We start from the raw sequence: 24,820 nt of genomic DNA on the forward strand, positions 1-24,820 counted from the left end.
TATGCAAAGTAAAGAGGTTATTCTACATAATTATAGTTTCTACAGTGAACTGTTTTATGTTTTTTCTTCTAAAAGTCCAGATATATACTCAGAAAGTTAAGCAAATGGAACAATAAGGTTCATATGTTTGCAAATTCACTTACCTGATTTAACAACTAATGACCTCAAGTAAATTTTCGTTGAACTGCAACCAAAAGGAATTGCCAGCTTTATAAATTAATAAAGGGGTATCATTAAATTTTATTGTTTGCACTATTTATATTTTTACGTTTATATTTGTGAGATCGAGGTTTTAGTCCAAGAAATTCGAGTTAATGATGTTAAGCTATGGCTTTAGGTTTATTAAACATGCATAACGACCAACAAATTATTAAAAAAACGTGATTATAGTGTAACAAAATCGGTATACGTACCTTTACTCGGCTGGAAGGCTGTGCATTCCCTGTCAAAAACACTGTACAGTATATTTCTGTTGAAGTATATGTCATTCACTTTGTCTAAAACAGACTTAACTTAATGAAGATTAACTAAATATATGTGTAAATATATGAATTAAATCCTCTCTTAATATTCCATATAGCAAGAACAGTTTTTAGGATATCACTACGTCTGTATGTTTTTTCAAGAATATCAGAAAGGCTCATACTAAATATGTGTCACACTTCATTCACTTTATAACTAATGAAACAACAGTTCAACAACTATATAAAGTATCCAGAATTGTATTTTTTAATTTGTAACTCCTGAGTGAGCATGTTGATATGAACGTTCGCCATGTTCCGCTCACAACTTTAAAATGAACAAGCGTTATATCATATATACGAAACAAACCAAGAGACATACTTATGTATTTGATTGGACACAAAAGGACACCCCTTGAAATGATTGACATATTCTCGTCCTTCCTACAATACAAAAAACCTCAGCTGTTATTTAGTCAAAAACATATTTGTATTCCTCATTTTAACTATAGCGCGATTCTTAAGCTCATAACTTGTATTCCAACAGCAATATTTTTTTGATAAAGACACAATTTAAGTATACAAGAGCTGTCAAATGACAGCACACTCTAATAAGTGAGGCTCTTCCATATAACACAGATTTACAAACATTTTCTACAGTTTCTCTAGTTTTGTAAACTGTACGTCAAAGGTATGGAGCCTGATTCAGAATGGTAATTTTTATGATTCCGAAGACTTATGAGCAATTTGAAAGCATTCTGAAAAACCTGCTTACATGCAAAACTTACATAAAAGTTCTATGTTAAAACAGGATATACTTTTTGCCAATACGTAAGCCTGAGTTATGTAACCTGCTCTGTGTTATTATCGCGTGATTCCAAAGACATGTGTTGAGCATTCAGCCAAGTTGTGTTTGTGAGGAATATATATTTTGGCCGCCGGCCGTCCGTAGGCTGTTGTTTTTTCCAGCTTGTTTGTGCGTGCGTGTGTGTGCATGTGTCTTGGGCGGTGCCCCAAAGTGTTGTTTGTTCTTACTTGTGTGTATGTTAGTTGAGTGTGTGTTTGTTTTTTGTACGTGGATGTCTGCGCTGCTGTGTTTACATTGTAGGGTTACTGCTTTTAAGGAATGTGGTTTTCCCTTTTGAATATTCACCCTTGCTCTACTTCCCCCCAACATCCGACCCTTTTATCTACCCCTTACTCCCACCACACCCCACCCCCTTTTCTATATTTTGCATATAATTAAAATGTACTTATTGGAGTTTTGGAGCAACCCGTTTACAATATTTTCCGTTACAGCACTTTTTTGTTGTGGACCTACTTTGCAATGCATGGCTCTATGGCTGTGTTTTAGGTGCTCTGTGCTTTCGGGAAATCTGCCCTTACCTTTTATCTTTTATAATATCAAAGATATATGTGTAGTTTGAAAGCATTCGATCACGTATTTATTGAGAAGCATGCTTACATGCAAAGCTTAAAGCAAGATTTTTTAGTTAAAAGGGGCATTATTTTTCCCTGTAAAAAGCTACAGTTCTGTAACATGTCAATGACGGCAAAGACATATGTTATGTGTGCAAGCATCTGGCTTCGAAGTTGGCAGTTTATGAGAACCTGCTTACATTAAAAACTTTTTTGACGACAAAATTGTCTCATATTTAATAAAAATAAATCAAATAGTCTAGCTAAAAACTGCATTTTCTTCTCATAATGCACTGAGTAGAATTGCAATAATTGTCCCGATGAAAGATCAAGGATATTCAAAGTATAAAGTATGTGTACAGTTTCTTTATTTAACTTCTTAGAATTCTTAGCACTAAACAGAAACTGTGACATCGAGGTCTTATTACTAAGTATCTAGCAGTATTTAAAAAACAAAATATGAAACCATATTTTACATGTCATTGTGATGATAATTCCAGTGTTCTTTTGTTTAATATTTTTTCAGTATTTCTTTTTTTTCCATTGTGTTGATTTTAAGAGAAGGGTCAACATTATTATTAGTCTGTTTCTATCGAATGGCTCGACATAACTGTCAATATTTTACTTCATATTCATTTATTCTAGTATTTCAGTGAATTGTATTAATTATTATCCTACCAATCTGCATTCTGGATATTAAACAATGAAAATATCAGTGTCATTGGAAAAGCACTTACCATGCAAAATCTTGAAATTACACTTCAATTTCTATGCATCTTGTCTTCATGAAATGCCCAAACTGAATGGAAACCAACAAAATGATTTATGGAATGCATGCGAGTTTTATACACCCACTATATAGTTACATTGTATGTTATGTACGCAAGTAAGTGACTGCAAATGACCTGCAATGATCTAGATTGTCTGCATCAAACTCCAACATAGTGTTACTGGTATAGTAGACACTGTCATCATGTATACATTGGGCTGTAGATTACGGCAAACATTAGATTAACCAGACGTTGCCAAGCGTGTCGCCATTTTAAGATCACATGGTTTTGCCATCGTCATGTGAGGCAGGAATGGTTGTTTCACAAAGGGATAACGACAACAGGCCGCGCATGGTTGCAAAATGCGCATGCGTCAATTGGTTACTTTTTATAGATGTCGGAAATTCCAACATTTATACATATCATTTAAGTTCCATATTGTGACGTATCCTACTGTACAATATGACTTAGCAGGGTTGTCAACGTTATGTAACATACAACAAAATGATTATTAGCCTGATTTGTCTCATTTATTTCCGTTTATGTGGCCTTGAAAACTATCAAGTGGACACGTCTGCGGATGAAATAACGATGTAGTAGTTTCATTTAACTGGAACTGGTTAGTGCAATTTGAATTCGTATATTTTTTCTTATATACATAGGTTACACTTACACCATGAAACTGCAACGTTTAATGCAATTTTGTTCAAAATAATTAATTACCTTGAAATAGAAAGTTTTGAGGTATGGTTCAAAATATTTAATTCATGTAAAGCAAGTAGACAAACATACAAATAAACAAAAATCGCCAGCAGAACATTTAAAATAATGTTTCAATATAAAACATATGCAACAAAACTCCCTGTAACTTAGTGTTTCCTTTTGTAGACATCATTGCTTTCAAGTTAAAATTGTTAGTTAGACATGCACTTCAGAGGAAGCAAAACAGCATGTATTTCCTGAACCTAATTATGATGTTTATTTGATTAAAATTCTAATCTTACATATCTCTTTTAGAGTTATTTTAGCCTTTAAATTCACTGTTTAAATGCCCTTATGATAACTAACGAGAAAAATGAATGCCGTTCTCTAAAATTCAAACTATGTTTGAAGTGGATAAAATGTGTAAGGGACCGGGTAGCTCTGTCAAAAGAGTTCGTCCAGTAAGCGAAAGGCCCCGGGTTCGAGTCCTGGTCACGCTGTACAGTTTTCTCGCCCAGTGACATATCCCTCATGGAGCAGCCTATAAGTCATTTACGAGGCAAAAAATACGGTATCATAAGTTTACTTTTTGTGGCAACATACATTGAAATGGCTGCTTCAATATTTGACATATATATGAAGATAAGGTATCACAATTCTTTCTACGGCACGCACCGTTTGAAATATTAATGCTATCGAATGCTATACACAACAGTTAACTGTGCAGAATTTGATCATATTTGCATCATTTTTTTGTACAAACGTTATTTGTACTGTTTTGAAATTACTTTAGCCATGCACCCACTGTTGTCATGGTCAGAGCAAGATCTGTATCATAAATACAGATAAATGGGAGAGGGATAACGACAACAGGCCGCGCATGGTTGCAAAGTGCGCATGTGCAATTATCGTGTAAAAATAGCCCATCTAAAATTAGCCCGTACATGTAGGATCCCATTAGAAATATTTTTAGATAAATTGTCCGTTTCCGGTTTCGATCATCATGGAATGGGATAAGGAATTCTTTTGGAAGAGAGATTCATATTATGGTTCAGTTGTATCAATAGAGCAAGCAAAAATGTCATTGATGACTTTGAATATTCAACGTGTACATCATATTCGGAAACAAGATCCAGTAAACAGTTCGAACAGTTTTGTCGAAAGTAAAGAAATTATTGTTAGAGTGCAATGTTCACTAGTGTCAGACCCGAAGCCGCACAAGTAATGAAGTATGTTGATAAGTGGTTTTAACTGCAATAGTGAATTGAAATGAAACTGCTATATAACATTTTATATAACAATTAGTAAACATTCACCGACTGTTTTCAGAAGTATTCAGAAACAGTAAAGCCCTCAACAGACGGTAGGTTTTTGTTAATTTAACATTTAAATTAAATCCTTTAAATTTTAACAATAAAATTTAACATGTACAGCCAAATAAATATAACCATGTGTATGATTTCGTAAATCTTAAGTCTTGACTTACAAATAAGGACATGTTCTATTTCGTAAGTTTAGCCTTACGTACCACCCACGTTGACAAGCAACACATTGGTAAATAATTAGTTGATAAGAGGCAGGTGAATTAAATTCCAGAAATAATTTCCCAAATAATAAACACAAATCTGAATATAAAATGGCTTCCAATGCATAATGGAAAAAGGGTGACACTAAAAAGTTAAATGATTTGTGCCGCGCCATGAGAAAACAAACACAGTGCGTTTCCGACCAGCATCCGTGCAGTCTGGTCCACGTTGTTCACTAACGGTTTCTCTAATTGCAATAGACTTTGAAAGGAAATATCATTGATCACTATGTTAACTAAGTAAATATCTGTGTTTTATATGGAAGTTGAATACTGTCTGTATTTGACAAATGTACAAATTTAAAATTGTACATCTTTTAGATAATTAGTGTTGTACAACTAGAACCTACCGTCTGTTGAGGCCTTAAGTTAAGTGCAGACAAGCATGGTTTTGTATCAGTACTGTAAACAATGCCCTAAGTGTTCTCGTAGTTCGATAGCTACGGCTGGAGCATGGTATCTGTGAGTACCATAGATATCTCCGCATATTTTCGTGCTTCAAAAGCATCAGCTGGAACATGGTATACATGAGTATTTAAGATAACCATGCTCTGACTGTTGTCCTGGTTAGATATTAACAGCTGGTGCATGGTATATATCATGGAAGTGACTAGGGGTCCAGTAACCGGACCTCTAGATAACCCGTAGAGGGCAGGCTAGGGGTCCGGTAATCAATAAGAACACTGAGAACGGTATAAAATTTGATAAAAAAAGATGTCGGATACTATATTTTATCTTTAAAAACGAACGATGATTTCAAAAATTTGTTTTAAATACATGGTTAGTCACAGGAAATAGGTATTTATTATTTTTTACTCATGGGAAAAATACGATCGCAAATTCGACAAATTAATATACATGTACTATCATGTACTGTAATACCAGTGTAGAGCTCTATAAGGCAATTGCTGGTAAACGTTATGATTAGTTGTCAAAAAGTTTTTATTACGTTTGTTTTTGTAAATTTTATATATATACTCAGCGTCACTGAAAAGTTACCACTCTAATGGCCCTTATATTTTAAAAATCGCACTGGACTGTGTTAAAAGTATAACAGGACTACATTTTTGACGCAGCTGAGTCGTCACTGGTGTAAAGATTTGTCAAATTCGATTAACTCCATTTGAGGCACGGGCTGCACGTGCAAAATGACTTTTTCCAGCAATGTCGACATGTACGAATTTTGTATCTCAAATCATTCATCGCACTTGAAAGTTAGTCGACAGATTCAAAGGAATACGTTAAAAAAACAGAATATCCTTGCTAAGAATGCCACGTTTAAGGCACGATAAACGCCATCAGGCCATTGGCATGGTTGACGCCGAACTTTCATGTCGCGAAAGTGCACGTCGTATATGCTGTTCTCACCTGACAGTCATGAAATGGGTTAGGTGACATGATCAGACAGGGTCTATGAGTAATAGACCGCGCACAGGCCATGAAAAGGTGACGTCGATATTGTATGAAATAGTAAAGAGGTATATATTACGTGGTAACTTTTCAGTGACGCTGAGTATATAATAAGCTCTCGCTCAGGTTCGACGCATATGATGAATATGAAATTTTAACAGCGATTTCCGGTAGTCACTGTTATTCATTTACTCAAACAGTAAAACGAATTCAACAACTATTGAACAAAACTTTTTTAAATACTGAAGAAAACGTATGGAGTTTATTATTTTTATTCATCAGTCCCGAGAAGAAAAAAACAAAAAGAGAACAATAACCAAAGCTTCCGATCTCGGCGTACATGTTACTACTAATTATTTGCCGAATCTGCAATCGTGTTTTTCTCCGGGATTGAAGAATTATAAATGCTTCTGTTTCCTGTGAGTTACCATACATCTAACATTAAAGCAATGAGAAAAATACGAGAACAAACTTTTAAAATCGTCAACCATTTATATAGATAAAATATTTGTTGCTCTTTGTAATTCTCAGTATTCATATTGATTAACAGACCTCTAGCATGTCCTGTGTATTGTCTAGTGGTCCAGTAACAGGACCTCTAGACTCCGGGTCTAGTTGTCGGGTAACCGGTCCCCTAGCTACTTCCAGATATCATTACTATAGTTCACCATGCTCCAACCGTTGTCGTGTTTCTGTTGCATCAGCTGGGGCTTGTAAAATATCAGAACTATAGTTATCCATGCCAAAACTGTAGCGATGGTTCTGTAGCAACAGCTTGTACACGGTCCATATAGGTTCTATATATAACCATGCCGATACTGTTATCATGGTTTAGTAACAGCAGGTAGAACATAGTATTTATCAGCACTATCGTTAAGTATGACCCAACTGTAGTTATGGTTCGGTAGCAACAGATTAAGTACGGTATATATGAGAACTATACCCTAACTTTTCCCTTGGTTTTGACAAATGAAGCATTGTATATATCAGTACTATAGTTTACTATGACCCAAATGTAATTTGCAACAGCTTAAGCCAGGGTATATATGCGTACTAAAAATAACCATGCCCCAACTATTGTCACGGTATGGTAACAACAGCTAGAGCATGATATATATCAGTACTCTAGTTAACCATAATTTGACCTTTGTGACAGTCGTGGTTTGGTAGGAACAGCAGGAGCACGGTATATATGCGTACTATAGATAACCATGACCCATCTGTTGTCATAGTTTGGTAACAACAGGAAGAGCATGGTATATATCAGTATTACAGATGACCATGTTCTGGCTGTTGTTGTGGTTCAGTACCAACATTGGGAGCATGGTAAATATAAGTACTATAGATAACCATGTCCCAACTGATGTCATGGTTTGGTAACAACAGTGGGAGCATGGTAAATATCAGTTTTACAGATGACCATGTTCTGGCTGTTGTTGTGGTACGATAACAACTGCTGGATGACGGTAAATATGAGTATTATACATAACCATGCCCTAACAGTTGTCATGGTTTGGTAACAACATGAAGAGCATAGTTTATATCAGTATTACAGATGAATATGTCCTGGCTGTTGTTGTCTTTCGATATATATGAGTACTATAGATAACCATGCCCTAACTGTTGTCATGGTTTGGTAACAACCGGAAGAGCATGGTATATATCAGTATTACAGATGACCATGTTCTGGCTGTTTTTGTGGTTCAGCAACAACAGTGGGAGCATGGTAAATATGAGTACTATAGATAACCATGCCCCAACTGTTGTCATGGTTTGGTAACAACGGGAAGAGCATGGTATATATCAGTATTACAGATGACCATGTTCTGGCTGTTTTTGTGGTTCAGTAACAACAGTGGGAGAATGGTAAATATGAGTACTTTAGATAACCATGCCCCAACTGTTGTCATGGTTTGGTAACAACAGGAAGAGCATGGTATATATCAGAATTACAGATGACCATGTTTTGGCTGTTGTTGTGGTTCAGTAACAACAGTGGGAGCATGGTAAAGATGAGTACTATAGATATCGATGCCCCAGCTGTTGTCATGGTTTGGTAACAACAGGAAGAGCATGGTATATATCAGTATTACAGATGACCATGTTCCGGCTGTTGTTGTGGTTCAGTAACAACAGTGGGAGCATGGTAAATATGAGTACTATAGATAACCATGCCCCAACTGTTGTCATGGTTTGGTAACAACGGGAAGAGCATGGTATATATCAGTATTACAGATGACCATGTTCTGGCTGTTTTTGTGGTTCAGTAACAACAGTGGGAGCATGGTAAATATGAGTACTTTAGATAACCATGCCCCAACTGTTGTCATGGTTTGGTAACAACAGGAAGAGCATGGTATATATCAGAATTACAGATGACCATGTTTTTACTGTTGTTGTGGTTCAGTAACAACAGTGGGAGCATGGTAAAGATGAGTACTATAGATATGGATGCCCCAGCTGTTGTCATGGTTTGGTAACAACAGGGAGAGCATGGTATATATCAGTATTACAGATGACCATGTTCCGGCTGTTGTTCTGGTTCAGTAACAACAGTGGGAGCATGGTAAATATGAGTACTATAGATAACCATGCCCCAACTGTTGTCATGGTTTGGTAACAACAGGAAGAGCATGGTATATATCAGTATTACAGATGACCATGTTCTGGCTGTTCTTGTGGTTCAGTAACAACAGTGGGAGCATGGTAAATATGAGTACTATAGATAACCATGCACCAAGTGTTGTCATGGTTTGGTAACAACAGGAAGAGCATGGTAAATATCAGTATTACAGTTAACCATGTTCTGGCTGTTGTTGTGGTTCAGTAACAACAGTGGGAGCATGGTAAAAATAAGTACTATAGATAACCATGCCCCAGTTGTTGTCATGGTTTGGTAACAACAGGAAGAGCATGGTAAATATCATTATTAGAGATGTCCATGTTCCGGCTGTTGTTGTGGTTCCATAACAACTGCTGGATGACGGTAAATATGAGTACTATACATAATCATGCCCTAACTGTTGTCATGGTTTGGTAACAACAGGAAGAGCATGGTATATATCAGTATTACAGATAAACATGTTCTGGCTGTTGTTGTGGTTCAGTAACAACAGTGGGAGCATGGTAAATATGAGTACTATAGATAACCATGCACCAGCTGTTGTCATGGTTTGGTAACAACGGGAAGAGCATGGTATATATCAGTATTACAGATGACCATGTTCTGGCTGTTGTTGTAGTTCAGTTACAACAGTGGGAGCATGGTGAATATGAGTACTATAGATAACAATGGCTTAACTGTTGTCATGGTTTGGTAACAACAGGAAGAGCATGGTATATATCAGTATTACAGTTAACCATGTTTTGGCTGTTGTTGTGGTTCAGTAAAAAAAGTGGGAGCATGGTAAATATGAGTACTATAGATAACCAAGCCCCAACTGTTGTCATGGTTTGGTAACAACACGAAGAGCATGGTAAATATCAGTATTACAGATGACCATGTTCTGGCTGTTGTTATGGTTCAGTAACAACAGTGGGAGTATGGTAAATATTAGTACTATATAATTGTTGGGGCCTGTTTATCTATAGTACTAATACAGACCATGCTCTACCTGTTCTTACACAACCATGAGAACAGTTGGGGCCAGGTTATCTTAAGCAATGATACAGACCATGCTCCGTCTATTGATTCCGGACCATGACAACAGTCAGAGCATGTTAACCTATATTACGGATACAGATCATGCGTCTACTTTATTTTACTTATTTTGTTGGGTTTAACGTCGCACCGACACAATTATAGGTCATATGGCGACTTTCCAGCTTTGATGGTGGAGGAAGACCCAAGGTGTCCCTCCGTGCATTATTTCATCACGAGCGGGGACCTGGGTAGAACCACCGACCTTCCGTAAGCCAGCTTGATGGTTTCCTCACATGAAGAATTCAACGCCCCGCGTTAGGCTCGAACCCACATCGATCATGCTCTTACTGTTGTTACACAACCATGACAACCGTTGGGGCCTTGTTATCTAAAGTAGTGATGCAGAACATGCTCCATCTGTTGTAGCACAACCATGACAACAGTTGGGGCCTTGTTATCTATAGTGCTGGTATAGAAGATGCTCCAGCTGTTGTAACAGAACCATGAAAACAGCTGCGCCCTGGTTACATTTAGTGCTCATACAAACCATGCGCTAGCTGTTGTTACACAGCCATGAAAACAGTTAGGGCCTGGTTATCTATAGTACTGATACAAACAATGCTCTGTTTTTACCAGTCCATGACAACAGCCGGAGCATGTTTATCTATTGCACTGATATAGACCTTGCTCAATTTGTTGCTTCCAGACCATGACAACAGCCGTAGCAGGTTATTGTACTGATACGGACCATCCTCTGGCTGTTGTAACACAACCATGAGGGAAGTTGGGTCCTAGGTATCTACAGTACTAATACAGACCATGCTGTAGCTGTTGTAACCGGACCATGACAACAGCCGGAGCATGTTCATCTATAGTACTGATACAGACCATGCTCCAGATGTTGTTTCCGGATCATGACAACAGCCGGAGCATGTTTATCTATAGTACTGATACATATCATGCTCCAGCTGTTGTAACGCAACTTTGACAACAGCCGTAGCAGGTTATTGTACTGATACGGACCATCCTCTGGCTGTTGTAACACAACCATGAGGTAAGTTGGGTCCTAGGTATCTACAGTACTAATACAGACCATGCTGTAGCTGTTGTAACCGGACCATGACAACAGCCGGAGCATGTTCATCTATAGTACTGATACAGACCATGCTCCAGCTGTTGTTTCCGGATCATGACAACAGCCGGAGCATGTTTATCTATAGTACTGATACATATCATGCTCCAGCTGTTGTAACGCAACCTTGACAATTGGTGGGGCCTGTTTATCTATAGTACTAATACAGACCATGCTCTACCTATTCTTACACAACCATGACATCAGTTAGGGCCAGGTTATCATTAGTACTGATACAGATTATGCTCCGGCTCTTGGTACCAGACCATGACCACAGTCAGAGCATGTTTACCTATAGTACTTATACAGAACATGCTCTAACTGTTGTTACCCAACCATGACAACAGTTGGGGTCTGGTTATCTATAGTACTGATACAGACAATGCTTCAGCTGTTGTAACACAACCATGACAACATTTGGGGTCTGGTTATCTAAAGTAATGATGCAGACCATAATGTAGCTGTTGCAACACAACCACGACAACAGTTGGGGCCTGGTATCTAGAGTACTGATACAGACCATACTATAGCGGTTGTCACACAACCATGACAATAGTTGGGGCATTTTCAATATTCAGCTATTCTGGAGTTCTATTAGACTAGTACAATGCATCGTCACTTTTAAAATCAGTTTATGTCATTAATCTGAAACGGTCATTGACAATGCATCTTTCCGAAGGTAGAGCAATCATTATTTTGTCAGGATGTGTTTATCTTTGACTAATTTTACATCGGCTTTATTTTCATTTTGTAGCGATACTAAAACAGTGTTTTGTTTTTCGGGTTTTTAAATCGACTTGAACTCATCCTTTGAATTATTAGTAGTTTTCATGCAAAAAGTAAGCTGTATAGCTGTGCATACATAGCTTTACTTTGTTATTTTTTACTTGTATATACAATTTTGGCTATTTCTGATATTTTAACATACTTCATAGAGTTTATAGCATGTATTAATTGTACTCTCCAGAAGAAAATATAAACATAGTATTATAAATCAAAACCAGTCCTAAATTTTAGGAAAAACTAGAAGGATACCAGATCAAAATTCAATAGGATTTTCATCAAATATCATACGGGACGAACTGGCAACAACATACTACACTATGTCTCCCTGGTCATTTCAGGAATAGCTTTTCTCCTCAAGAAACAAATAATCTAATCATCTATCTCACCAGATGATTGAACTTTGACGTACCGCCATTGCATATATCAAACCCTGAAAATCTTACCTTACCAGCTGGTCGTATGTTTATGAATAAGCGTACCATTCCAGACACGCAGAATAAAGTTAATATTTTTTTTATTTACTGCGAACAACAACGCGACAATGCCTGTCGCTAAATAAGGACAGTAGAACTTTGCGTGTACCATATCTTTCAAACGCATCATGATGCAGTCTAAAGAAAGCAAGTGAACACTGTCACTAACCTTATCTTTTAATTAAATTACCGTGACACTATATACAAGAAAGTATCGATATACGATAAAATGTGTATAGTATAATCATTATTTATGTTCCAGTCTGCAATATTATCATCAAAGAATAATGAATGATTTGTTGCTGCTAAAAAACGCAGTTTGCCCCATTGATTATTGAAGGACAAGATTCACTTAAGGACGTATGCTAGAATTTGGTGCGAAAATTTTCCCAATAACAGAATTTCTTCAAACTTTGGATATTGAAGGACAATCATCTAAGAAACAAAAAAAATGCAATAAAAACCGTATGTCACCGGTATCGAAAAAGAGTTATCTGCCCTTGAAAACCGCATTTCCCCCAAAAATGACGTTTTCAAGGGCAGATAACTCTTTTTCGATTCCGGTGACCTATGATTTTTATTGCATTTTTTTGTTTCTTAGATGATTGTCCTTCAATATCCAAAGTTTAAAGAAATTCTGTTATTGGGAAAATTTTCGCCCATCTCATATACAGGGAATTCTAGCGTACGCCTTTATATGGCCTACACAATTTGAAAAATGTTCAAATTGATTATAATTGGAAAAAGTAAGACATTGCTTTCTAGCAGAACGTTCATCCTCTATAGTGAATTAAATTATTTTTTAAGAAACAAGTTTATTAGTCTGTTCGAAACATGTCACGTAGTATTTCTGAAATCACAGAATTTTCAGAAAAAAAAGTACATTTTTTTGCCATTTTTAGGTCACATAGGAATGGTTTTGGAGTGAGCATACTCAAGGACCACAAAAAATGACCATAGACTGTGGTCATTAGCTGTGCTCATATTGAAATTTTCAGATTTGTTTAACACTTTAGTTGAAAACTTCCCGTTTTTAGGCAATTTTGGGCAAAAGTGAACCTTCTTTTATTTGCGATTTGATACGTGGAAATTACTGTGAACTATGTCATTTAGTTTTTTTTGACAATCCTTTGGAAGCATAGATCTCAGAAAATCAAACTTTTAGCAGATTAGATGTGATCTTGTCTGTTTGATGTGCAGTATTGAAATGTACAACACCTCTTACAGTTCCTAGAACCGTTTTAAGCGAAACTCCTTTCATTTCTTTAAAACATATAACTGCACTAAGTTCAAATATAAGGACAGTTTACAGCCTGTATAGGACAATTAAGGACTATTGTAATGATAGTTTGCATAATGTTTCTTGCACACCGGACTGGCGTTTCAGGTGATTTTACCCATGCCAGCAAAACCCATCTGTCAGCCCCCATGCCAGATGACTCTCGTGCTGTTAATGACAACTAGTGGTTTATGCACTGATAATATATTGTTTATGTAAAAATACGAATACGCAAAAAACAGGTTCCTTCATAGTTTCTCTCCGTTCCTTATAGTATATTTCTCGATTCAAAATGCGTTAGTTTACCGTAAGAACATAACGTAACGCTACAAACGATAAAACTAAAGTGGAACTTTGTTATGATGCGTAACGCAAAACATCATGACGTCACTTCTGCTTACGGACGTTAATTCTACTATAAGAAAGAGTGCTACAAAGAAAGTATTTCTACCTGTTATTTGTAAAAAAAAAACGGTATGCAAGAAAAAAATCTGCCAGAGTAAAACGCTAACATGTATACGATATGCAAGAAAAAATATCAGTCATGTGTTTACGAATCGGATAGAAATATCCGTTTCTCGGCCACCTGCGCATGGGCGGTAATTCGGCAAGCCTCATTACCGCCCAATGCCCTCGGGACGGATATTTCTATCCGATTCGTAAACACATGACAGATATTATTAATCTGACAGATGCACGTCATTTCGTATTGTGTTGCGGATTCGTTCTGTTGTTTGGCAAGTCTTGATATCGTGCGTCCGCCTTATTGTTACGACTGAGGTATCCAAATATACCGTAACCATATTCAGTATGGTTAAAAATACAGGTTAATAAACAAATGTTCCATCGAAAACTAGTGATGAACAGATTTTCTTTCGTTAATTTGGAACCTCAATGAACGTTTTTTTTAGTCATTGGGGAGGCTGGGTTCTCGGAAAATGGCTGCCCCTATTAAATTGTTATCTTTGCTTTGAAATTTCATATAATTTAAGAACAGTTGAGAGTGAGTAATAGGTATATGCATATTTAAGTAAAAATTACAAAAGAAATTGCATAAAGTAGATACATTATGTAGTATAAAATGCACGGGTAACTGAGACGTCATTAATCAATATTTTATGTGGTTTTATATTACAATTAATGATGCTATACGTCTAGCTCAAAATTGTCCTTCTGACAAAATAATAAAAATACATAAACAGTATAACAGAGAAGACAGTTTAAGGCAGTCTGGAATTGGATTACAGATGAATATTATAATAATCATATAAATTTATATTTACTTTGATATTGTTCATGCAATTGACTGCATCACAGTTACTTTATTTATCCAGTCATGATTACAGCATTTCAAACATTAAAATATGCCTGAATCGGTCACTGTATCTTTTCTTGCCAGTACACGATTATGAATATGATTCGATCATAATATTATGTTGATATTTTTCATAAATATAGAATCATATGAAAACATTTTATGAGCAATCATTTTTATTACAAAACAAATATCCTATTATGTATGTATCTTTCTACAAAATCAAAAGTTGTTTTATTCAAATATCCTCCATTGCAACAAAAACGACCGTAAATATTTCTTAACGGAGAAATAATTGTCGCATTGTGCAACAATTTTCGGTTGTTTTGTTTGTTTGTTTGTTTGTTTGTTTTCTTTTTTGTAGCATGATAAACACGGTAACACACGTTATTAGACAAAACTGTGCTGATATATATAGAACTGTTTTCTAATATATTAACAAGCTTGTTCCACTTCCATTAGTATTAAGGCCTGTCATAAAAATGTTTTGTTTATGGTGCTTGACAACTAAATGATGCTAACCATACATATTTCTTATTTTCATTTTTATCTGTTTTGAGAGAAACAATATCTTATTATATAGATAATTTGAGGCTGGTTAATTCGGCAGCTTTATTGAAATAAGACATTATCTTCATATGAAGTTGGTATTTGTCACAGATAAGAATAAACTGAAATTATGGTTAATTTGCAAATGAAACTGTTGGTGTTAAGAGCCTGGTGATCTATGTTCACTGATAGTCTGTAGCACAGATTTGAATGTAAAGACCATGCTCAGAAAGTTTATGCGCTCGTGGTCTTTATTCACAGGTTAACATGAACGGAAAATGTTTATTTTCGAAATGAAACTAGTGTTCTGTACTAAACAGAAAATCAAAACAAGGAATGCAAAAACGGGGTCTCTGTGTGCAAATTGTCCTTGTTTACGGGTATAGATAAACTGAAAACAATTAAGCCGGAAATAAAACGTTTAGATATGAAACAATATACAAAGGTTGTTTTTTTTGGTGGTTTTTTTTTTTTTTTGCCTGAACATCCATGTCCTTGAAATTCATTATCTTAATAATATACGTCATGGTCGAGGTATAAATCACAACATATATTAATCTCTGACTTCGATTTTTAACATTTTTGGAACCCCTCAGTTTGCACCAAATGATGTATAGATGATAATACACATGTTTACTCTTTCCTTTCCTATAACGGTTTCTAAGTGTATACGGAAAATATATCTTAAAGACAGTAGGTCTTCATTTTTTAATCCAAAAATTCTTATTCAAAAGTTCAAACTAAAATTCGTTGTTTTAAACAGTTCTGCGAATGGATTCTGAACCTAGGCCAATTTCTATCGTGTGTTGGGCTTTCAAAATGTGTTTTCTTCATGGTTTTTCATTGATAATGATAATGTTTTGTCATGTACGTTTAAACTGTTATCTATCACCGCTCCAAGGTAGAATCATAATATTATGACGTATTGATTTCAAGTTGTTGCCTACTTTTATTGATTATAAGTTGTTCATGCATAAACAAAAACAGTTTCTGCTATTTGACAAATTTGCTGTAGTGACGTGGCGATGATAACAGGTTGTTTCAGATTAACGAAATGTAATCAACATGTTATCAGAAAGTAATAAATGTAATGATTTAGTTATGTAATCAATCACATTTGGATTACATGCAAGTCAAAATATTTTGTTGCTGCTATATATGGTATCTATAAACTTTACAGTTAGTCAGAACATTTTTTTTTAATACAGACTAATGCAATTTGCTATTAAACTATTGATGAGATGTAACAGCCACAGCACGGGTGGTAAACGCGCAATCCAATTCCCGCCGGGAATACGCTTAAAATGGGTTGCGCAACGTCCGGTGCTGGTGTTGCGCGTAAAAAAAGACGAAATTGAGGTATGTGAAGTTATGTTTTTGCTTAGTATGAGACAAGAATAAATTTTCTCGAAAAAAACAAAATGCTATTCGACACAAATATGATAATACATCATATGTGTAAAATATCTGGTTTGTAATTTATGATTCGGCTCTATTATCACGAAAACTCAGGCGACAAGATGCGTGAAAAAAGTATGAAATCAACAAAAATGGAAGTTTCTGACCTCATATGCCCAATCTGAGGACATCTTATGCTTTTTATGATAACTCAACTGTTTTGAAGTAACGAATATCAAAATTATTTGCTTCAAATCCTGCTTACGGGGACATAATTGACAAAAAAATCATCGGGAATGGGGTAGCGCACCGGGAATGGAGTTGCTCGTATACATCATAATGTATATAATGTATACGCGCAACTCCATTCCCGGGGCGCAACCCCATTCCCGATTATTTTTTGCCAATCTTTCCCCCAAAAGCAACATTTCATTCAAGTGTATGTAATATTCATGACTTTTTTACACGTGTTTGATCATTAGAAGCATCACATTTCCAGAAAGAAGGCACAAGAGTTAGAAAAATTGCATTTTTCATGATTCCACGTTTTTTTGACAGCTCGAGCCAGCAGAGTTTTCGTGATAACAGAGCTGATTCTTAAATTAATAGGTTGGTATTTCACACATATGATCTTTATTCATTTTTGTGTCGAATAGCATTTTGCTTTTTTCGAAAGCACTCGTAAATGTGTCATTATTTACAAAAACAAATACCCACCTACCTCGATTTTGTATATATTGATGCGCAACACCAGCACCGGAAGTCGCGCAACCCATTTTTAGCGTATTCCCAGTGGGAATTGGATTGCGCGTTTACCACCCGTGCACAGGTGCAAATAAATGCTGGATACAGAATCAATTATTGATTTAATAAAATGATGATATGAGTCGTTTTTAAAAATGACACATTGAGAACAATCGAAAACTTCCATTCATTGCATGTACTCATGTAATTCCTTGTATTACCTGACCACACGCGAATTAATGAATGCAGTTATGTGGTGCAATATTTTATCTGAACGATTATCTCAATTTTTCTTGCCAACAAATAGAAGCATGCGTATGTTATCTGATTAGATTACGACTTTAAGGATGTTGTAAAATACTAGACATTATATTTGTATATTGTTATATTGTATAAATACCCACAATGAATTATCGTGCACCCCATACAAATGTTTACTTACACCCCTACGAAGGTTTATAAGGAAGTTTTGAAATCAGGCCTAGATCTTGAGAAATGCGTTGTATGTTTCAAATGTAAGTCGCAAATATACACAGAGTGAACCAGGAAGATACACCTAAACCAGATTTGCATGTTTTAGTTGCACAGAGTTCGGTATAAATTTCATAATGTTATACCGTGTTCAGACTACGTTTTTAATCCTATATTAACTTGGGTTTATTTTTTAAACTCGTTTGCGTCCACACTATATGTGGTTTAAACCGTGAATTATGTAAAGGTCAAGTGGTTTCTGTAATGTAGCATTAATACTACCTCGGGAGGTGGTTTTAATACGGTAACCATATTAAAAAAGTAATACTACATTATTTTACAAGTGTGAACGCAAATGTGAGTTATAACTGGTTTTACAATCCCAAATCCACAGATCTTACCTTTTGGCGGAAGAATACCATGTGTTTCTCTTTTGTATCAAACAATTGATGCTGTGGCTGGCAAAAGTATTTGGAGTGTTGATGAAACAAAAACATTAAATTGCGATATGGAGTCATGCTGATACTCAAACTGGACTATAGATGGAATGAACAGAAATTCTTAGATGAACACAGAAGTTTAAACATTGATGACTCCTTCTTGTTTCTGTAAGCATCCTTCTTTGTTACCTTATTTGTTTATTGCAAAATATTTGTTAACTTCCAACATTGCATGTATATATTTAAACCACATTTCTTTGCCTAGTGTGGACGCAAATGAGATTATATTTTGATGAGTTTTAAATGTCAAATACCAATTATAGCCAATTAGTGCCTGATAAAAATAAAACCGATCTGCTAGTGTGAACACGGTATTAGTGTACGATTTAAGTTGTCTGTCAGTAAACTTCAGGTACAATATTATCACGGGTATAGGGTAGCAACGAGAAACAATGTAATTGACGGTGATTACGACTATAATGTAAAACGAAGTACATTGTAGTTTTATTTCGTACTTTCTGTTTTTATATCCAAAAGCTATTTTTTTTTCAAAATTCAATATGCGAGAGAGGAGAGGACGAAAAATCGCTTGTCTTTAAGTCCTATTGTGAAATCTAACTTCACACGCACTTACGTAAGATTTTTTACACTACGTATTTGCAATAATGGAGGAACGGGCGGACAATCAAATTTTGCGGATGAGGAGACAAGATATTAAATTGATTTCGAAAATTTACTACAAATATTCAAGCTACGTAACCCGAAATTTCGAATTACTAAATTGAACTTACGTCCTAGTATCTCGAGTAAAAATAACGTTCTCAATACTAACGCTCTTCCGTACGCCGGAAATAGCAACATGCTAAAAGTATCAATGATATGTTGATTTCGACTTGTGTGGATGTTTTTTATTAGATATGTAAGAAGATCTTTTAGAAATATACGCTAGGAAATTAAAGTTATCTGATATAGTCTGCTCATCAGAGTTAACGAAATGTGCAACACCCTTCACGGCCCCTAGCGCAGGCTCAAGCGAAACTCTATCATAAAAATTGATATGTCTCCATGGTAAGAAAGAACTTGAAATAATTACAAAGTGTTCACAGAAGATTAATGGCACTTAAACAAAGGCTGTTGCCATAATAATGGTTAATCAAGTGTACAAGTTAAACTTTTGAAAGCATAAACACACACAACACGACAACGAATCATCAGTATATCAGACCCGGTTTGACAGTCTAATGGAAACTGACACTATGACCATACACGCCCTTCTCAACCCAACGAACTGTACTTTTTCCTTCTTCTTTATATTATTATTATTATTATTATACCAGATTTATATAGCGCCCTTTTCATGATCAATTTCACGTTCAAAGGCGCTTTACATAGTTCAAATGCAGCCACACAGGGCGCATAATTCATCCTCTACTAGTACAGACACAGAGCGATCTGACCAGAGGGACAGAGTGAGACAAAGCCCCCACGACAGAGAGATCAGAAATCAGATACAGGCTTGTCCGGCTAACTTAGCCTAGCTCGTTGCGAATAGACAGCCTGGTTCTTTAACGTGCCCAGTGTATAGCACTGATACACGCAAGGATTGCCTGGGTTCCTGACCAGTACACCTCTAGTTGGGTGGGAAACACTGAAAAGCGTTTCTGAAAATTCCCGAGTAGCTGCCGGGTAAATATGTTCTGTGAAAGGGCTGGGCTGTCCTGCTCTTTCCAGGACTGAGAAACTTTTTCTCAAAAGACAGTAACCTGTTATTCTCATTTCTTACTTGAATTGGATCCAGTAGGACTGGCAGTCTTGTCACTGGACTTGTTGGTGTCATTTTAATAGAATCCTTAATGCTATGTACCCATGCCTCAGATATTGGCCTGATCAAGTACTCCTTCGTACCTGGTGATAATCTTTCCATGGCAACTGTGAACTTTCCTGTTGTATGAATTTTAAATGCATATTTTAATTATTCTGAATATTTAGAGATTATAAGATGTATATCGAGAAATATGCATGAGTTTTGTAGTGAAATATTCCCAAGGTGTCACATGGTTTATATAGGGGAAAACTTTTAAAATCTTTTCCAAACCACAAAGCCTAGGGCTTTAGCATTTGTAATGCAACATCATCTAGTGGTTCTCTACCAAGTTTGTTTAAATTATCCCCCTAGGGTCAAGTATGGCCCCGCCCCAGGGGTCACATGGTTTATATAGAGTTATATAGGGAAAAACTTTGAAATCTTCTTGTCCAAACCACAAAGCCTAGTGGTTCTCTAACTACAGCCTTCAAAGTTGATGCGTATGGATAGTTTTTTGTACAAAGAAGTTTGTCCTTTAAATTGATCTAGTGACCTACTTTCACATTTCTCAAGCTACACCTTTCGAATTTGGACCACATGCACAGTGTTGTGTATGGAAATGAAATTTGACCTTGAGGCCATACCAAATTGATTGATAGTTCTTCGGAAAATTTTCCAAAAAAAAAAGTAGGAGCAAGCGAGCGAATTTTTTTTTTTTTTTTTTTCCCTCAATTTTGATTTTTTCAGAGGCGGGTACATTTTACATGGAGCGAGCGGGTAATTTTTTTTTTTTTTTTTTTCCAGCTTGGACCCTAAAAGGAGGCATAACCAGTTATGATTATACATGAAGTTAACATTTCTTTAAGAATAACACAGAAATCAAACATTTACTTTTGATTCATTGTTCTACATTAATCTGAAGGCTTGCCCATTTATCGGCAGAGGATGGTGAGGAATATTTAAGACAAAACGGGCACCCAAGTGGAATAACATAATTTCTGAAACCCAGTTAGATGGCTTCGACACATGAGCAACTCTGTGCCCCTAGTGAATCTCCAAACGGTAGAGGTGAGGGGAAAGTAATAAATCACTTGACCAATGAGACCAAACGGAGTTGGGCACACAGATACTTCAACATTGCTCGAATCCCATTGGAATAATTTCTTAACAGATCAGAATAGCTTAAGTTTTTGTGGTAGAGGTTCATTTCAGTCAAAAATGATAACAGATGGACAAAAAATGATCCCAATATGGCCACTCTTAAGAGTGTTACTTGTTGTGCTTTGATTGACCAAGAAATTTTGAGTTGGGAAGGTCTGTTTTTTCAGTTTCTTTCTTTCAATCAATTCACAGCCAATTAATATACAAACAGGGAAAATTGGGGTTACAATACGACAGAAATTATCTTTATATCTACACTACTTATTTGAAAAGCTAAACATTTTTTTTAAATTGAATATATGTATTTTGACAGAATATCTGACTGCCGTACTAAAGAAGTTACGTTCAAATCAAAATGATTTGGGCCTCCGAGACAATTAAATTTAATGTGAAGGATCAGTCGGGATCTTAGTCTAACTAATCCGACGTATACAGTTTGTTTTATATTGTGACGGTCAAACTGTAACGTTGCGGTGGCTGCAAAAGTCAGAAATTAAAAATCAGCCACTCAGCGACAGTAAGCTTGTCTATCGGGATCTGTGAACAAACTTTTTTTTTTAAAGAAAGCACTTTGCTTTGGCTCTAGATCTAACATATTGAACTAAACAACTGATAACAAATAGTTTGAAAACTTTATCTGAACAATATTTCTATGTTTAATCCAAATATTTTTAATTGAATCCCCGTGCACATCTTACAAGTCGGGCTCTGTTCTTTTCACTGTATTTTGTATTGAACAACCGTAAAACGTGCCTACTTCATCACCTACCGGCACATCGAAGGCCAAGTGTGGCATTAGCACAGACACTCCAGATTTAAAACAAATGATGAACAACATCATAATTCCTGACTTTTTGAGTTTGAGTCATCGGCTACATGTATTACGAACGCTTGAATTCCGATCAATATCACTTTGACGCATTAAAACAGCGATATAACCTCCGGACCGCGTAATCCAAAAAAAAAATTTTTTTCGGAGATTTTTACGTCCGTGTGGGCGGGTGAATTTTTTTTTCTTTTTCTCGCGAATGACATTATTGATGCGGTAGTTCCGACGAACGACAAATCAGTTTGGTATGGCCTGAGCTAGTCAATAAGTCTTGAAATTTGGAACACCCAAAATGTGGCACATTGGTGGGGGTTCAGATCCCTATGTGATCTATTTTTTTTTATAATTTATTATTAAAATGTTATTCATGGATATAAATTAGCAGGGGTCCAGTAACTGTCAAAAAAAAAATATATATATAAATTGTTTATATCCTTTATTTGGGTAAAGGTCAAAGTAACAGTTACTTGTAAATTGAATATTATGTTCGGATCAAGAGGTAGTGATATGTTATAGCTTTCAAAAAATGAATTATTGAGATGGCAAATTCAAGTCAAAGAATATCCCGGCATGAGAATATATATGGAAAACATGTTTCAAGTTGTAGAAAAAAAAAGTGTCACCTGCATTCTTGGTTTTAAGAATTGTCAATTCTTGGTTTTCGTCTGTGTATGGTGCCTCAACTGTTCCACTAGATGCTGGCCATTCCCGGTTTTTAGCTCTTGTTTCTGAAATATTAATTATCAAATTATTATTATTTGCTGTAGAATTCCTTGGCCTTTAAAATTTCCAAATTAGACAAGCACAGTTATTATGGGTAAAAAATATTTTGTTCAGTACTATATCGAACATCAAACTGTAACAACAGGAGGAGTGATCTGGTGAATAAGGTGTCGGCAGATCAGTCTAGTGGTTGTAGGTTCGAGCCCCAATGGGGTCACAGCCATGAAATGTTATGACACTAGCACCTTTTTTTCAGGCATTGGACGAGTGAGTGGTTCCTTTGAGCTTGAAGCTGTAGTTAAATCCAGCAAAAACAAAATAAGTACATATATATATGTATAAACTAAACTGTTAAACATTGTGTGTTACAGAGTAATCGCCATATTCGTCAGTCATGGAGAAAAGGAATCTTACCAGGAGTCTTTCTTTTGGAAGTCAGTCTGCTAACACCCTCCTCCTCTAGTGTCTTGATAAACTCCAGGTTTGTGGTGCACTTTTCTAACTGTGTATAAAAAATTTCTATTAGTATTGAAATTATCACATTGATCAGATTTAAACTGAGTGCTCAAGGTGAGCTTTTGTGTGATCACCCTTTGTCCGTTTTTGTCTGTCGACTTGTCAGAATTCTTTAATATAAACACTTAAGAGGTCATAATTTTGGCCCAATCTTACTTGGTTTGTAGCATCATCCGGTGGTCCTCTACCAAGATTGTTCAAATTATCCCTCTAGGGTCAAATATGGCCCGGCCCTGGCGATCCCAAATTTTTCATAGACCTATATAGGAAAAAAAGTTTAAAAATCTTCTTTTGTGAAACCACATGACTTAGGCCTTTGATTTTTGTAGCATTGTCTTATGGTCCTCAACCAGAATTGTTCAAATTGTACCCCTGGGGTGACTAGAGTGCCCTGAGGTTCTCATGTTTTATACACACAATTTGATCAGAACGTTTGTCTGTATAAAATTTAGGTTGAGTTTTAATATGGGTCAACCAGGGTCAAGAACTAGTTCACCTGGTCAAATGAAAGAAAAACCTTGATAGGGACTGCATTTTACACTGGATTTTCATGAAATTTATTGAGAATGAATGCCTTGATGGAGAGAATCAAATCATACTAGGACAAATTTAAATATGGTTCTTCCGGGTTCAAAAACTAGGTCGTAAGGTCAAATCAAAGAAAAACGTTTTGTATGTGATGGGGACTGTGTATTTCAATTGATGTTGAATAAATTTGGTCAGAATAATTGCCTTGACCAGATCTAGGTCAAGTTCAAATGTAGGTAGGCCTCCTAGTAGAACCTTTAAAAACCTTTAATTTCAGAGCAAACCTTTAAAACCTTTAAATCTTATGGAAAAACCTTTAAAATGGCCAAATAGCCTGTAATTTTCACTCAAAACCTATATTTTTGTTCAGACTGCTTGCCGTGCCAGTTTAAAGCAAGTAATGGTTATACTACTGTATTTCTTCACCCCTTTTAAGTGTTGTTATTAGGATACTGCTTGTGTATCTTTCATCTTGTTTTTTTTTTTTCAGAATGCTGTCGTGTTCACCAGACCACATACATGTAGATGTTTGCAGTAGTGTTTACCAGACCATGGATGTTCCATGTATTCAGCATAAGGTACCATGGAGCTGAATGCTTGAAATGGTCTGGTGACATGATGTTTACACTATGGTAACAGTGGACAAGGTCTGGTGAAGATACAGCATTCTGAACAAAGTTGA

General features: G+C 35.9%; 1 protein-coding gene across 1 annotated transcript in view; it reads right to left on the reverse strand.

Annotated features, from left to right (window-relative positions):
• Window positions 1-7,004: 7,004 nt before the first annotated feature.
• Window positions 7,005-24,820, reverse strand: part of LOC128548165 (uncharacterized) — a 39,753-nt gene continuing 21,937 nt past the window's right edge. The window contains exons 3-6 of the mRNA XM_053522590.1: window positions 23,509-23,596; window positions 22,995-23,099; window positions 20,261-20,518; window positions 7,005-7,144 (exon numbers count right to left, since the gene is read on the reverse strand). Of these exons, the coding sequence (XP_053378565.1) occupies window positions 7,005-7,144; window positions 20,261-20,518; window positions 22,995-23,099; window positions 23,509-23,596 (591 nt within the window). The remainder of the gene's footprint in view (window positions 7,145-20,260; window positions 20,519-22,994; window positions 23,100-23,508; window positions 23,597-24,820) is intronic.

The sequence above is a fragment of the Mercenaria mercenaria genome, chromosome 14 (genome assembly GCF_021730395.1).
Source record: "Mercenaria mercenaria strain notata chromosome 14, MADL_Memer_1, whole genome shotgun sequence".
In the NCBI taxonomy this organism is placed as follows: Eukaryota; Metazoa; Mollusca; class Bivalvia; order Venerida; family Veneridae; genus Mercenaria; species Mercenaria mercenaria.